General features: G+C 42.9%; 1 protein-coding gene across 3 annotated transcripts; it reads right to left on the minus strand.

Annotated features, from left to right (window-relative positions):
* Nucleotides 1-4,191: 4,191 nt before the first annotated feature.
* On the minus strand, nucleotides 4,192-11,110 carry dorip1 (dopamine receptor interacting protein 1). Of its 3 annotated transcripts, none has more exons than XM_080784004.1 (6): nucleotides 10,862-11,110; nucleotides 9,336-9,567; nucleotides 8,296-8,588; nucleotides 6,504-6,593; nucleotides 6,253-6,387; nucleotides 4,192-5,480 (listed from the first exon to the last, which is right to left on the minus strand). In XM_080784004.1, exons 1-6 carry the CDS (start codon nucleotides 10,954-10,956, stop codon nucleotides 5,297-5,299), a joined length of 1,029 nt encoding a protein of 342 aa, XP_080640130.1. In that variant the 5' UTR covers nucleotides 10,957-11,110; the 3' UTR covers nucleotides 4,192-5,296. The 3 variants fall into 3 exon arrangements, with proteins under 3 accessions (XP_080640130.1, XP_080640129.1, XP_080640131.1); XM_080784003.1 differs by having other exon boundaries at nucleotides 9,336-9,573; XM_080784005.1 differs by lacking the exon at nucleotides 6,504-6,593 and having other exon boundaries at nucleotides 9,336-9,573.
* Between the last annotated feature and the right edge of the window lie 2,048 nt (nucleotides 11,111-13,158).

Here is a 13,158-nt window from a genome sequence, read left to right on the forward strand (position 1 = left end):
CGGACCAAGTTGTAACCGTCACCAGTGCACTGGTACTGGGAGAGTAAACTGAACTGGCACTCATGGTCATGGCCATGGCTACCTGACGAATTTGGAGCTTAAACGCTCTCCGCCCAGGGGTTGTACAATTAAATTCCAGGCCGGATGGTGGTGTCGGTATACCTTCGATTTTGGCTGGACTGCTTGAAGCAATAGATGGGAGCGTAGAGATATGGAGTATGAAGGCTGGCATTTGGTGTCCATTTTAATCTCCGTTTTTTGTTAGTCTAGGGTTGCATTGTACACACCGTTTGCACATAATAACGTGGAAACTTTTAACAGAGCTCTTGCATTGCACTTACCAAACTATTTGATACATATTGTAATTTGTACATAGGTTTAATTTAGGCTAACGGCATTTAGATGATGCAATAAGACTTTATTTTTCTCTATGGGTTTATATATTTTTGTGTGTTTTTTTTTTTTTTTGTCTCTTTGAAAAGCCAAGGCATCTCATGTTGTTACTGTAATGGAGTCATATCTGGGCGACGCTCGTCTGGGGAGACGTCGCACGGCCTCGTGTCATCCTCCTTGGCATCTTGTGCTGTCATTGTACAGTGTTGTGTTGAGCATGCCAGTTGATTTGTACGTCATGCTTTTTTCCTTTCTTTCAAAAAACCACTTAACCCATTCTGAACGGGAACCCCTTTTGGTGTTAGCATCATGTTATGCTTTAGCTATTGAAAAATAGCAGATCTACAAGCTCATAGCGCGCCACCGAGTGGCGCGCTACGAGCTTGTAGGTCTGCTATTTTTGAAAAATCGAAGAACGACTGACATTTTTTAGAATCTGATCTCAGGTCAGAATGGGTTCATCAGACCAGTGTGTGTCCTAGTGGAAACCTCGTATGAATCTGATCTCAGGTCAGAATGGGTTAAGCCCTATTTTATACTTTTGTCGGACGACGGTGGTGCATGGGGAAGAATTGCCGTTGGACCGTCTCTACATGATCGCAGTGCGATGCGTGTGTTTGTAGATTGGCTATTGTGTGTTTTTTTTTGTTGGACGATCTTTGCCCGCAATGACATGGCCAATATAGGGACGCCAGGGTTAATTTGGTTAAGGCATATTCAAACCAATTAGTTCACCAGTAAGTAGTTTCCCCCCCATTATTCATTGTGGCCTTAATTGACCTAAATACAAGATGGAGCGTAAGGCCATCGCTGCATCCAATCCTCATACCTTTAGACGACATGTGTTCTTCCACTTTTCTTGCACTCTTCCTGAAGCTACAATCCGTGACATTCATTCCCTAAATATACCAGGTCTCCTCCACATTGAGGCTGCCGCTCGAGTCATGCAAGAGGCTATATCCCCCCCCCTTGACATTAGGCCGGGAGATGTTGGCCTATGCGCTTTAGGCGGTAGTGCTTTTCAACGGACCCCAGGTCTGTTGAAAGTAGTGTGTGAGTATAGGGAGAATCCCCCTCCAACCACTGCACACGAACTGATTATATTGTATTACAATACATAATGTAATCCTACATAATGTTTGATTCATTTGTTACAATGAAATGGTTACAGAATACAGGTGGCTTAACCCTCCTTATCACTCATCACGGATCACTTTGAGATTTGCTTGGCAAATCTGTTTGTTTTTTTTGAAAATTAAGATTTATGTACAATCGCCAAGACTTTTCCACCAAGTAGGCTACATTTGCATTGCCACGCAATATATTTATGCTAATCTTTTGTGTGAATTTGTAATGATTGTTTCATATTTATAGTAATTTTTTTTCTTGTCTCTATATCTGTTGAGATGTCTTTATTTGTTGATGTTGAATGTTAACTTTCAGAGAGAGATCGAGCCTAATTTATTGCGACACGCTAACAGCTTCTAGATTATTTCTCAGCAAGCGACACCGTCGTACTAGCGAGTATAAATGACTATGCTTTGTAGCGCACAAACCATGCAGGCATGGTTGTGTGTGTGCTTCCATTGTTTATCTAGCATCTGTGTTACATGCATGTATCATGTGCTATGTCATTCATTTTTAGAGTCCTACCCATTGTGTTGATTTATACTTAATTATTGGCAACTTTTTCATGAGAGAACCTGATGAAATCTGCAAACGTGAATCTGCAAAAAGAAGGGATGTATAAATGTGTGAAGTTCATACTTATTATTTTGTATTATTATTATTATGGCCTAACCAATGTCATTTGTTTGGTTCTTTTTTTTTATTCATGCAGGCCTAACCAATGTATTGTTTTAGTTTATTTATATTTATGTTATGGCCTAACCAAGGTTGTTTTTTTTATTATGGCCTAACCAAGGGCGTTTTTTTTTATTTTTTATTATGGCTTAACCAATGTTGTGTTTTCCCACCACTGTCACCAAAGTGCTTGTTTAACTAAAGAATGGTGGAGGTTGATGGAACAACAGGTCTGGAACGAGACTGCCACTCAACTGTCTAATGTCGGAACGAAGTCCTTTTGAAACTGATGTCAATGTTAGCCAAATGACCACTCTGCTTCTTTTTACATGTCCCATATTGTGTGTCTGACGTGATAAGTGATAATCTAATCTTGAATTTTATATCCTGTGGATTATTACTGGAAGTAAAAGATAAAGCCTGATTCATACGAATTGTCGCACGGCGGTGTCGCACGTAAAATAACATAACAATAGATCTAGAATTGGTCGGCTATTTTCGCCATGCAACACCGCGGTGCGACGGAGCAGTGGTGGAAAAAAAGTACTCAAATATTTTACTCAAGTAAAGGTATCAATACTCAGTAGAAATACTCCTACAAGTAAAAGTCCGGAATTCAAAATGTACTTTAGTAAAAGTGAAAAAGTATTGCCATCAAAATGTACTTAAAAGTACTATTTTCTTATCAGCTATTTTCAAATGGTCGAAATGTATAGGGCCAAAAGTAACTAGTAGTAACTAAAGTTTTCAAATGGGAAATTTGAAATACTTATTCATACTAAATAAACTTATAAATACCTCAACTGTACTTTAGTAAATGTACTTGAAATTACTTTCCACCACTGCGATGGACAATACATTGGGCTTAACCCTACTTTAGATGTAGAAGCAGTCCCCCCCCCCTTCTCACATCTTGTTTTGATTGATGACATTTTACATACATTTTAGTCAGTTTGTGTGGTGCAGTTGTACCCAGTTAAATAAATGCCTGCCTTAAAAGGTAACCATTTAGTCATTTTGTCACTTGTCATGCCCGTCTAGTAGTCTACACACAATGTAGGATACCAATTCAAAACAATGGTATTAAAAAAAACAACATTTATATTGCATCAAAATAAGATTAACAGTGGCTGCATATAAAAGATGATTTACAAATTTGAAAATGTACAATATTTTTCAAATAAGGCACTTTTGTGTTTTAACTACTTATAGCCCATGTTTTTTTAAATTTTGAAAAAAAAAGTTATCCTCGTTTCTCATCATTTTGGACCATGGGCTATAGCCCATATCGTACGGCATACTATAGCGCGCCGTTTTTCATCATTTTTGAAATTTTGAAAAAAAAAAAGTTATCCTCGTTTCTCATCATTTTGGACCATGGGCTATAGCCCATATCGTACGGCATACTATAGCGCGCCGTTTTTCATCATTTTTGAGGATTTGAAAAAAATGGGGGAAAAAATCCGCAATTTCCATTTCCGCAATTTCCGCAATTCCGCAATTTGACAAAAACGATGGGTTATAGCCCATGTTTTTTTTTATTTTGAAAAAAAAAGTTATCCTCGTTTCTCATCATTTTGGACCATGGGCTATAGCCCATATCGTACGGCATACTATAGCGCGCCGTTTTTCATCATTTTTGATGATTTGAAAAAAATGACAAAATGAAAAAAACGATGGGTTATACTAATCATACAGTATAGTTGACAGGGGCCCCCCTCCTTGTTATCCCCCTAGACAACCAAATCTTTCCACCGGCTCAAATTGATCTACAAGTCACGTCAGCTTGTAGATCTATTTTCACCAAAACTTCACCTACTATGACATGCCAGGAAGAGGGGACCCTAATATGGGGTTTGCGTTAAGTCTGCAATGTGTTTGACGGAAAACTAAATCACATTCTAAATGAAATGGCTAACTTCCTACTTCAGAAAGCATACATAATATATTGTCTGTGCTGAGGTTCTGCTGTCAGAAATGAATCATAATTTCACACAGTTTGAAAGGTTATTTATACAATTTAAGAATTTAATAAGACATTCACTCCACTGTCTGAAAAGTGTGCCTCCACTCGCTCTGACAGCATGAAAATAAAAGTAAAAAGGAAAAAAAAAAAAATTAAGATGGCATCAGTGAGAAAATAAGCCAAGCACTGCTTAGTTCGCCCGTCCTCTCAAACCACATTGGAAAATAGGAAGAGCACCAGTTTCATTGGAGGCGAGGGCTGATACGAATACGTTTGTTCAAGAATAATATTGACAGGGCCACACAAATACTATAACTAGCCAACAATGCTAGTTTCAAATACTCTTGTCATCCCAATATCCACATAACGGTATGCAGAAGTTACAACACAATGCAAACTCAGGTAGTCTCTGCTGCATTTGGCTATGCTGTGCATTATTCAGAGGTATCGCTTATGCATATCAGCCCAGAACTAATATAGTCCATTATATTCTTGGATTCCAAGCATGCCCAAAACAATCTGAAGCTACATCTTTGCACAGTGAGCTTGCTGCAAGTAAAACAGAGCGCACACACATAATAAAAGTAATTATTGACAGGAAATTAAGCCGATGTCAAAACCAAATTCTAGGACTAAAATGTATGATAAAAAAAAAATTACACACCATGTAATGGCATCAGTTAAGGAATATGACACAAAATAACCACACGTTTGATTGGTTTTTATACTACTGTGCGACCACTTTATGGTTCATTTATACTTTGTCGCATGACCCTGTCGCTCAACATTGACACATTTTTCCCAAGTGACAAAAAAGGGTTGAACCAAGTGTCTGTAGTCTGTGTACCCTTATGCAGTTGACGTCGTCATGGGAGCGCCAGTGACTCAGGAGGTAGAGCGGTTGTCGAGGAAACCGGAAGGTTCACGGTTCGACCCCCAGCGCTCCTCCTGGCTTTGTGTTCTTGTGAACCAGACACTGAATCCCTAAACCCAGCTGCCCATGAGCAAACTTGCCGCCTGCACGGTGCATGGTCGCCTCGGCTATCGGGTGTGTGAACGGGCGAGTCGTGTAACATTGTAAAGCGCTTTGGATTTAAAAAAAAAAGAAGAAAAAAAAAGGTGCTACAGATGAGATCACTTGTCCGAGGCACGGGTATACACCAGGGATGAGAGCAGCAGCAACTCGGGAGGCTTGTGCAACAGGATCAGATTGTCACTCCTCAGACCGTCGTAGTGCATCCAGTAGCCGTCGATTTGAAAGGCAGCGGAGTAGTGATGCTCGTCCTTGTTGAAGAGCGTGGCGCCCTCCAGCGAGTACCTGTGGACAGAGAGAGAGACCTCAGTTAGCCCATTCTGACCCGAGATCAGATTCACACGAGGTTTCCACTGGACACACACGTCTGATTAAGCCATTCTGACCTGAGATCAGATTAAAAAAATGTCCGTCGTCGATTAAAAAAAAAATAGCAGACCTACAAGCTCGTAGCGCGCCACTCGGTGGCGCGCTATGAGCTTGTAGATCTGCTATTTTTCAATAGCTAAAGCATAACATGATGCAAACACCAAAATGGGTTCCCGTTCAGAATGCGTTAATCTTTTCAGAATATTTTGATTTAGTCTTTAGTCTTTATTAGTCCTATTTTTCAGCCTTCTGAAATTGTTTTAAGTCTTAAGCCCAAACCACACCAAAGGGTCGAGGCGGGACGAGGCGGTTTTAGCGTCCGTCCCAGCGGTGTGATATGTCCTCTGTTACATGTCGATCAACCACACCGATGGGTCGCCATGCAACTCATCGCAACCGGTTTCTTGCAAGGAGTTGTACTTGTATGGCGACCCATTGGTGTGGTTTGAGCTTTAGCCTCGTCTAGTCTTAGTCGACTTTATTCTTAGTCCTCAAAATTAACACTGCTTTCCAGACCAGTGAAAAGCACCTCGCAGGGAAATGCAGTTACAGCAGAAGAAAATAGCAGATGTACAGTACAAGATCTGGCAAGTGAATGAGCAAGTATAGCTTAATAACAGGCCAGCTTCACTTCCCCTGTGGTCAATGGAAAAACAGTGTTTCTATAGGTGAAAAGTAAGTATCCAACCTGTGCTGGGAAAGAGCCAGATGGTATGGAACGTACGACAGCTCCTCCGACTTCCACTGCTGCATGTTGAGGATGACAAAGGGTGGGGGCCCGTGGCAGAACACCCTCTGTGAGAACTCCCTCAGGCCGTCGCACCTGTGATGGGAGGAGACCGCCAGTACATTCTGTCAACACAACTCCCAAGAGGACACAGAAGAAGGAAGGAGTGATGTAATGCCGTTTTGGAATGATTCACATGCCTTCCTCCTCACCCTAGTTCTTTGCAGAGCAAGATCTTGGGGCAGAAGAACTCGTCGACTGCCGACTGGATGGGATCTCGGTGAGGCAGTTCATGAGGAGGGCTGGAAGTAGAAGAAAAAGAGAGACCACATCAAAACTAGGGGTTACTTGGGGACTGAGGGATCCGGAACCACCAGAAGGAACTGCAGGAACCGGGATCCAGCATTGAGGAACTGGAATCGGTTGTCCGTTCCATCACATTTAGCCTGGCCTAGCCTGGCCCAGCCAGTGTGCTTTCTGGTCTAGCGGGGTGGACGCACATGGAGCAAGCGCTGGAGAATATTGGTTCACCGATTGCCGCCCCCGCCCTTCCTCCACCGGAGAAAGCTGACGTCACCATTATTTCGAGCAACGCCGCCTCTGCACTGCAGTTCACCCTCCCCTGGAGAAAACAGCGGAGAACACCGACGTCGCCATTGGTTAGCGAGATGCAAGTTGAAGATTTTCCAATGGTTTTCCCCAGGCTTTTCTTTTTTGAGCCGCACGCGGACGAAAATAAAAGCCTGGGTACCGACTCGAGGCTACATCACGTTTGGAACCGGTTTCACCACAATGTCAGAACTGGCATGTGGACTTCAAGTCTGTCAATTACTATCCAGTCAGGACTCCTCATGCATAGAAGGAGGCATGAGGTCAGTCCGCTGCCCCCCCCCCCCCCCCCCCCCCCAGGTTGGCAGAGGAAGTGTAGCGCCCAGTATTACATTAGATAATTGGCACTGGGTGAAAAGAAAACTGGGTTACAAAATCGTGGGATAAAAATGTATAGACAAAAAAATTACTATCCAGTCAGTGGTTCTAATTTCAAGGAGCATAACTCTCTAGTCTACACCTTGGCAGTTACCGTGTGCAAGGGCCAGAACCACTTACAACCTAAATGCATAGTTGGCCGGAGTCCCCCAAGGACAAGGACAATATCTTTGACCAAAATAGGGACAATACGATTCATACTGGAATCGTACGAGGCCCATCGATGACAGGACTAGTCTTCACAAGACTCACCTCCTCTGTGAGAGTACTGTGAACTGTGAACATTAAACACCTTTAACAAAGTCTGCCCAAGCAGCTTACAGTATGTCTAATAAGATATTCTACCGACTCTAAACAGAGAACACTCTTGGTAAACATGCCTTTATACGGGTCTAACAAGGGCCAGAGGAAAGGGGGAGTCTGTTGGGAACACGGCATCACTCACCATCAGACAGCTGGAGATCATTTTAGAGAGGGCTAACATGTCTAAAGGGTAGCCTCCCTCAGCTTACCCGAGCCATTAGTAACAATATAATTAACGAGCAAGGGGTTTTGCTAGTGCACATATACTGCAACATTATGTTTAATCATTTATTTTTGGCGTCGGGCCGTCTAGAAGAGGGTCTGAGTCTGTGACTCTGTGTGTCAGTGTCTTGTATTATAGTGTCAATGTACATATTATAGATTTTATTTATAGAAATTATACTGTTTAGACTGATTTTTATGTATTACCTCGTGTTTACCATCCTTAATGTAAATCGTGCTGGATTAAGAGCGTCTGATAAATGCCTGCTAAATTGTAAAAGCCACGCCATTATTGAGGCCAGGGGGGGGGGGGGGGGGGGGAATAGAGGCCTGCTTTCCTTGCATGTCAAAGCCTCCTGGAAGGCCATGCATCAATTTAGGCATTTAGCTTATTGTAAATCCAGAGCGATTTACAATAAGCATACATAATAAGACTACATAAAAATGCTATAAGTCTGCTATCTAAGTCTACATGAAGTGCTTTTAACTCACTTGATGAGGATGGTCCTCTGGATGAACTCCTGGACGCGTGCCGGACAACTCCAGTTGGTGCACAGGCTCTCCTGCATGGTGGACATGAGGTTCTCCAGGTTCATGGTGAAGTTGTCGTGCTCGTTGCCGAACAGGTCGATCTCCAGCGCGGCGTCGGCGTGGCGCACCGCCGAGCGGTACTGGCGCTTGGCCATGCGGTCCCAGATCCACAGCATCTTCACCGTGGCATAGTCGTACGAGTCCATCAGGTACAGGAAGTGGTCCACGAACTGCTTGCCCAGGAAGGCGCCCACCTTAAGTGTTGATTTTGACAGCATTTAAAAATTCCATTTCGTTTTTAGTCACAATTTTGGTCATCTGAATTTTGTTTAGCGTCAGTCTAGTTTGTGATTTAGTTGATCGACAGTTGATTTTAGTCGACTGAAATGTTTTTCGCCGGGCCTTGATGGCGTCGTAATGGCTGATTTTAGACACTGAGCTTGTAGATCTGCAATTTTCAGCATGCAACCAAGCATAAAATTACTTTTCTTTTAGTTCTAACTGGATCTCTTCTCATCCACTAGTCCCTGAATAATGTCTTAGTCCAGTTTTTGTTTTAGCTTTTGTTTTAGTCAGTGGAAAAAAGGTGGCCGACGAACATTTTGTGTCATTACTCGTCGGCAAAGTCAACAAGGCAGTAGGCACCCACCCCTAGGGTAGGTAGGTACCCTCACAAAAAAGTAATCCGGGTCTCTAAACTGCCTCCCCCTGGCCAGCCGGGACCCCTGACGGAGGGAAAGGAACTGGACGCGCTACGGTACGTGCAAAACGGGGAAACGCCTCCCTGTTAGGTTAAAATAAGCGGCTTGGACTACTAATGCACTGTGAAGGAAGCATGAGGTCAGTCCGTCGCTCTCCCCAGGTTGGTGGAGGGAGTGTAGAGCCCAGGATTACATTAGACAATACATTGACACTGGGTGAAAAAATTGGTTACAGAATCGTGGGATAAAAATTATAAATTAAATTAAATTAAATGAAATAAAATAAAGGCACACGCCCACCTCCCGGGGGAAGCTCTGGTTGTCCCGCAGGATCACGTAGAGGATCATGAGGAAGCCGTCGATGGTGCAGGTGTTCTTGAGGTTGATCTTGACGTAGAGCGGCGTGCAGGAGATGGCCTTGCGTCCGGCCCGGATGGCGTACACGCCTCCCCAGGGCAGCACGGGCCTCCAGAAGGAGCGGTCCTCCTCGTCATTGTTGTTGATCGACGCTCGGATCTCTTCGAACAACGTCCTGGACCTCAGGGGAATCGATTGTTATTTTTGAGGAGCGCAATAGAGCGTCCTTCCCCCTTTCAGAACGACGAGTGGCCCAGGAAATGAATCGCAATGCATTTTGCCCATAGGCAAGTATTTATTTAAAGACGGTTACGCTGCGGACAAAGCCAACTCGGATCGTGACAAATCATGACAATGAACACAATATTTTGGGCCGATCAAATCATTAGAAAGAAGAAAATAAAGGCAGGAGACAACACTATTTGTTTTGTTTTTCTTCTTATAAATTATTTGATCGGCCCAAAACATTGTGTTCATTGTCATGATTTGTCACGATCCGAGTTGGCTTTGTCCGCGGCGTAACCGTCTTTAAATAAATACTTTAAGAAAAGCCTATGGGCAAAATGCATTGCGATTCATTTCCTGGGCCACTCTACGTTCTGAAAGGGGGAGGGACTGCGATGCTCTATAGCCCCTCCTCCTATGGCCAGCTTTTAGTGTGTGTGTGTGTCCACATACTTTACAGTGTAAACACAAACATTGCGTGACATAAACATTGACAAACTTTGTGTTAATCCTTTTAGCATAACATTTGACTGACACTGTACTGTTAATACATGTATATAACTAGATGATGATTTCCTTTTTTGCATATACCAGTATATCTAGATGTCTAATTGTTTTCTTGATTTGAAAATGGAGGACCCTGATGTAAACAAGTCAGGTGATTTTTCTGGTTTTAATAGCAGACTTTGTATTGACCTGTATATACTTTCGTTGAACTGTACCCATTTTACAAACCGTTAATAAAATGATCAATCAATCAATCAAGCAATCAATCAATCAAGTAGCACTTCTGCAGTAGACTACAAGAAGTATCCTACTGCCATCAAGCTGCACAATAATCATATCTCTTCAGGTATTATAGAGTATTCTCTGCTTGGGTGAGTGGCAGATAGCATGGTCTTCCACGCGAGATAATCTGGACACTATAGGACATTTAAATTCCAGGTAGGATATTTAAATCAACACTGCATGACATGTATTACGTGTATGCAGGTCAGACAGACAGGGTTGAGTGTGGAACATTTTCAGTCACTTTTTCCTATTTGATCACGAATGGCGGCCTCGATCGTCGGATCTGGGCAATCGTCAACCATTTACTTTGTACGACATGACATTAATAATTTCCATATTAAAGTATACTAAATGTTCCCCAGCACTCCAGAGGGTAGACGGAGCCCTATGGCAGCTTGCAGCCAGAGGATAGCATCCGTGCTAACAAGCTATATAGCAGCAACACCACCTACCTTTCGAACTGGAGGCTCTGATCGTCATCAGTGTTGGAAGAAATGAGAGATCTGAGGTCTTCAGTGTCGTTCAGAACACAGAATCTACTCTCCATGGCTCTCTGGGTTTCTTCATGACTTTTGTACAAAAGGCTTTCCCAGCCAAATGATCTTTCTATATGTTTATTATTATTATTATTATTATTACCGGGTATTATTATTATAATTTATTTTTCTGTCTGATTGCAAATGCAGCCTGCTGCAGCAGCTCCCTTTTTTAATGCAAGATTCAAAAGACGTCAAGTTACGCCCATAAACACTGGGAACGACCCTTCTGAATCCCATACTCTGGAGTAAACATGCAGCCCTTTATTAAATATGGATCCCATACTCTGGACTCACGGCCCAGAGAAAAGCAAGCAAGCCGGATGTATCGGACGATTGGCGGCGCTCGCTGTGTGATTGGCTATCTGTGGGGTTGCCAACCAGGTCGCCGCACGGCCGGAGTACAACGGACCGAACTATGCAATCAAAGTCCCCTTACGCCAGTGGTTCCCAAAGCGGGGTCCGGGGACCCCCAGGGGTCCTTGAGAGAGTTCCAGGGGTCCCCAGCTAAATGATAATTAGGAACCAAATGGACCTTTATAGGTCTGTAACTCAGAGAGTGTACAAATGGACAATATGCATGTCAAACTGGGGGTCATTTTAATTAAACAGGAGAATCACTGCTAGAGCCATACCACTCTTCTCTATATGGGGGTCCCTGCATGGCATATCATTTCAAATAGGGGTCCGCAGGCTAATTAGTGTCAATTTGGGGGTCCTTGACATGAAAATGTTTGGGAACCACTGCCCCTACACTACAGGCATTTCTGAAACATACAAATATCAGTAAGAAACACTGGGCACGTCTATAAAGGAAGTACAATTTGTAGTTTCATTATATAACTTACCTTATCAAAATATGGGCTATTTATAAGTGGAATGGTTGTAGAAATACACAAATACTTGTATATCTTTTATAAAGCTTTTATCATAGGATATAGGACACTCTGATGCCAATCATGCCATGCAGTAAAACTGGCATAAAAAGGCTCGCTCTCTGCATAAACTATTAATAAGTATGAAGACTCCTTTGGACATGCTCATAAAGTGCTATGTGCTCAAAGTGAGGGGTGCAAAAATATAGCATCCCATGTTTTTGAGACCATATTTGCACCTGCTGTGGTAGGTTGACAGCCTGAAAAGGAAACACATATTCGCAACAGTAAGTCTACTTTGACCTGTCTTACCTTGACTAATTTTTTGACCAGGCACCTTTACCCATAGAATATTAGCCTTTACCCTATCTGGCACATCCCCCCCCCCCTAAACCCCCCTGCAAACTGTAATCTGGGCCTAATTTTGGACTACACCCAAAACAATGCTGCCATCTGCTGGTCATTTGCTGCAAAACAACGTTGGGTAGATCAGTGCCAGTGGTTCTCAAACCTTTTAATGTCAAGAACCCCCAAATTGACACCTGGTAGCCCACGCGGACCCCCATTTGAAAACATATGCCAGGGACCCCATAAGAAGATTTTTGTGATTTTTGTGATACTCAAACATTTTAAGGACCCCGCAGTTTGACATGCATTATGTGGTTACCGGCTATGGACCCCCATTTAATGGCATCATTGGCATGTCTATCTCTGGGACTTTATATTGTATAAGCAATGCTAATTTAACTCTGAGAGTGTTCCATTTGTACACTCTTGTACACTCTCTGAGTTACAGACCTTAAGGGTCCATTTGTTCCTAACTATCATTTAGCTGGACCCCCCTGGAACTCCCTCAAGGACCCCTGGGGGTCCACGGACCCCACTTTGAGAACCCCTGGGGTAGACTACCTCCCATCTCGTTTCTTTATTGATTAACGTCGCCTGTCAATCATTTCAACATCCGTTCTATTGGCTGTCAAAGTCGGCAGTGATCCAACAACGGCTCCACCCCTCTTCACCATGCTGCCCATTGGCGAATATGAAGTTACGCTCAAACACTATTCTGTAAAGTTTCTACGGTGACATTCAGGCGTAAACACAGATTCTCTGTGAATGGTTATGGAGGGACAGTGTTGCCAGATTTTGAGAGAGAAAATAAGATTCAAGATTGCTTTGTTCTGATACCGCAAGCAGCCTCAGCAAAAAACGAAGTTGCTTCTCCTATAGTTAACTTAAAATAGCATAGATTCATACAAGAATAAAATATCACGTGCAAAACAATACTATCTATCTAAAGTACATGGGAGACTGGATAAGCAAACAGGTCTATGAAAGCAA

The sequence above is a fragment of the Protomyctophum bolini genome (genome assembly GCF_963924005.1).
Source record: "Protomyctophum bolini genome assembly, chromosome: 15".
Taxonomy (NCBI): Eukaryota; Metazoa; Chordata; class Actinopteri; order Myctophiformes; family Myctophidae; genus Protomyctophum; species Protomyctophum bolini.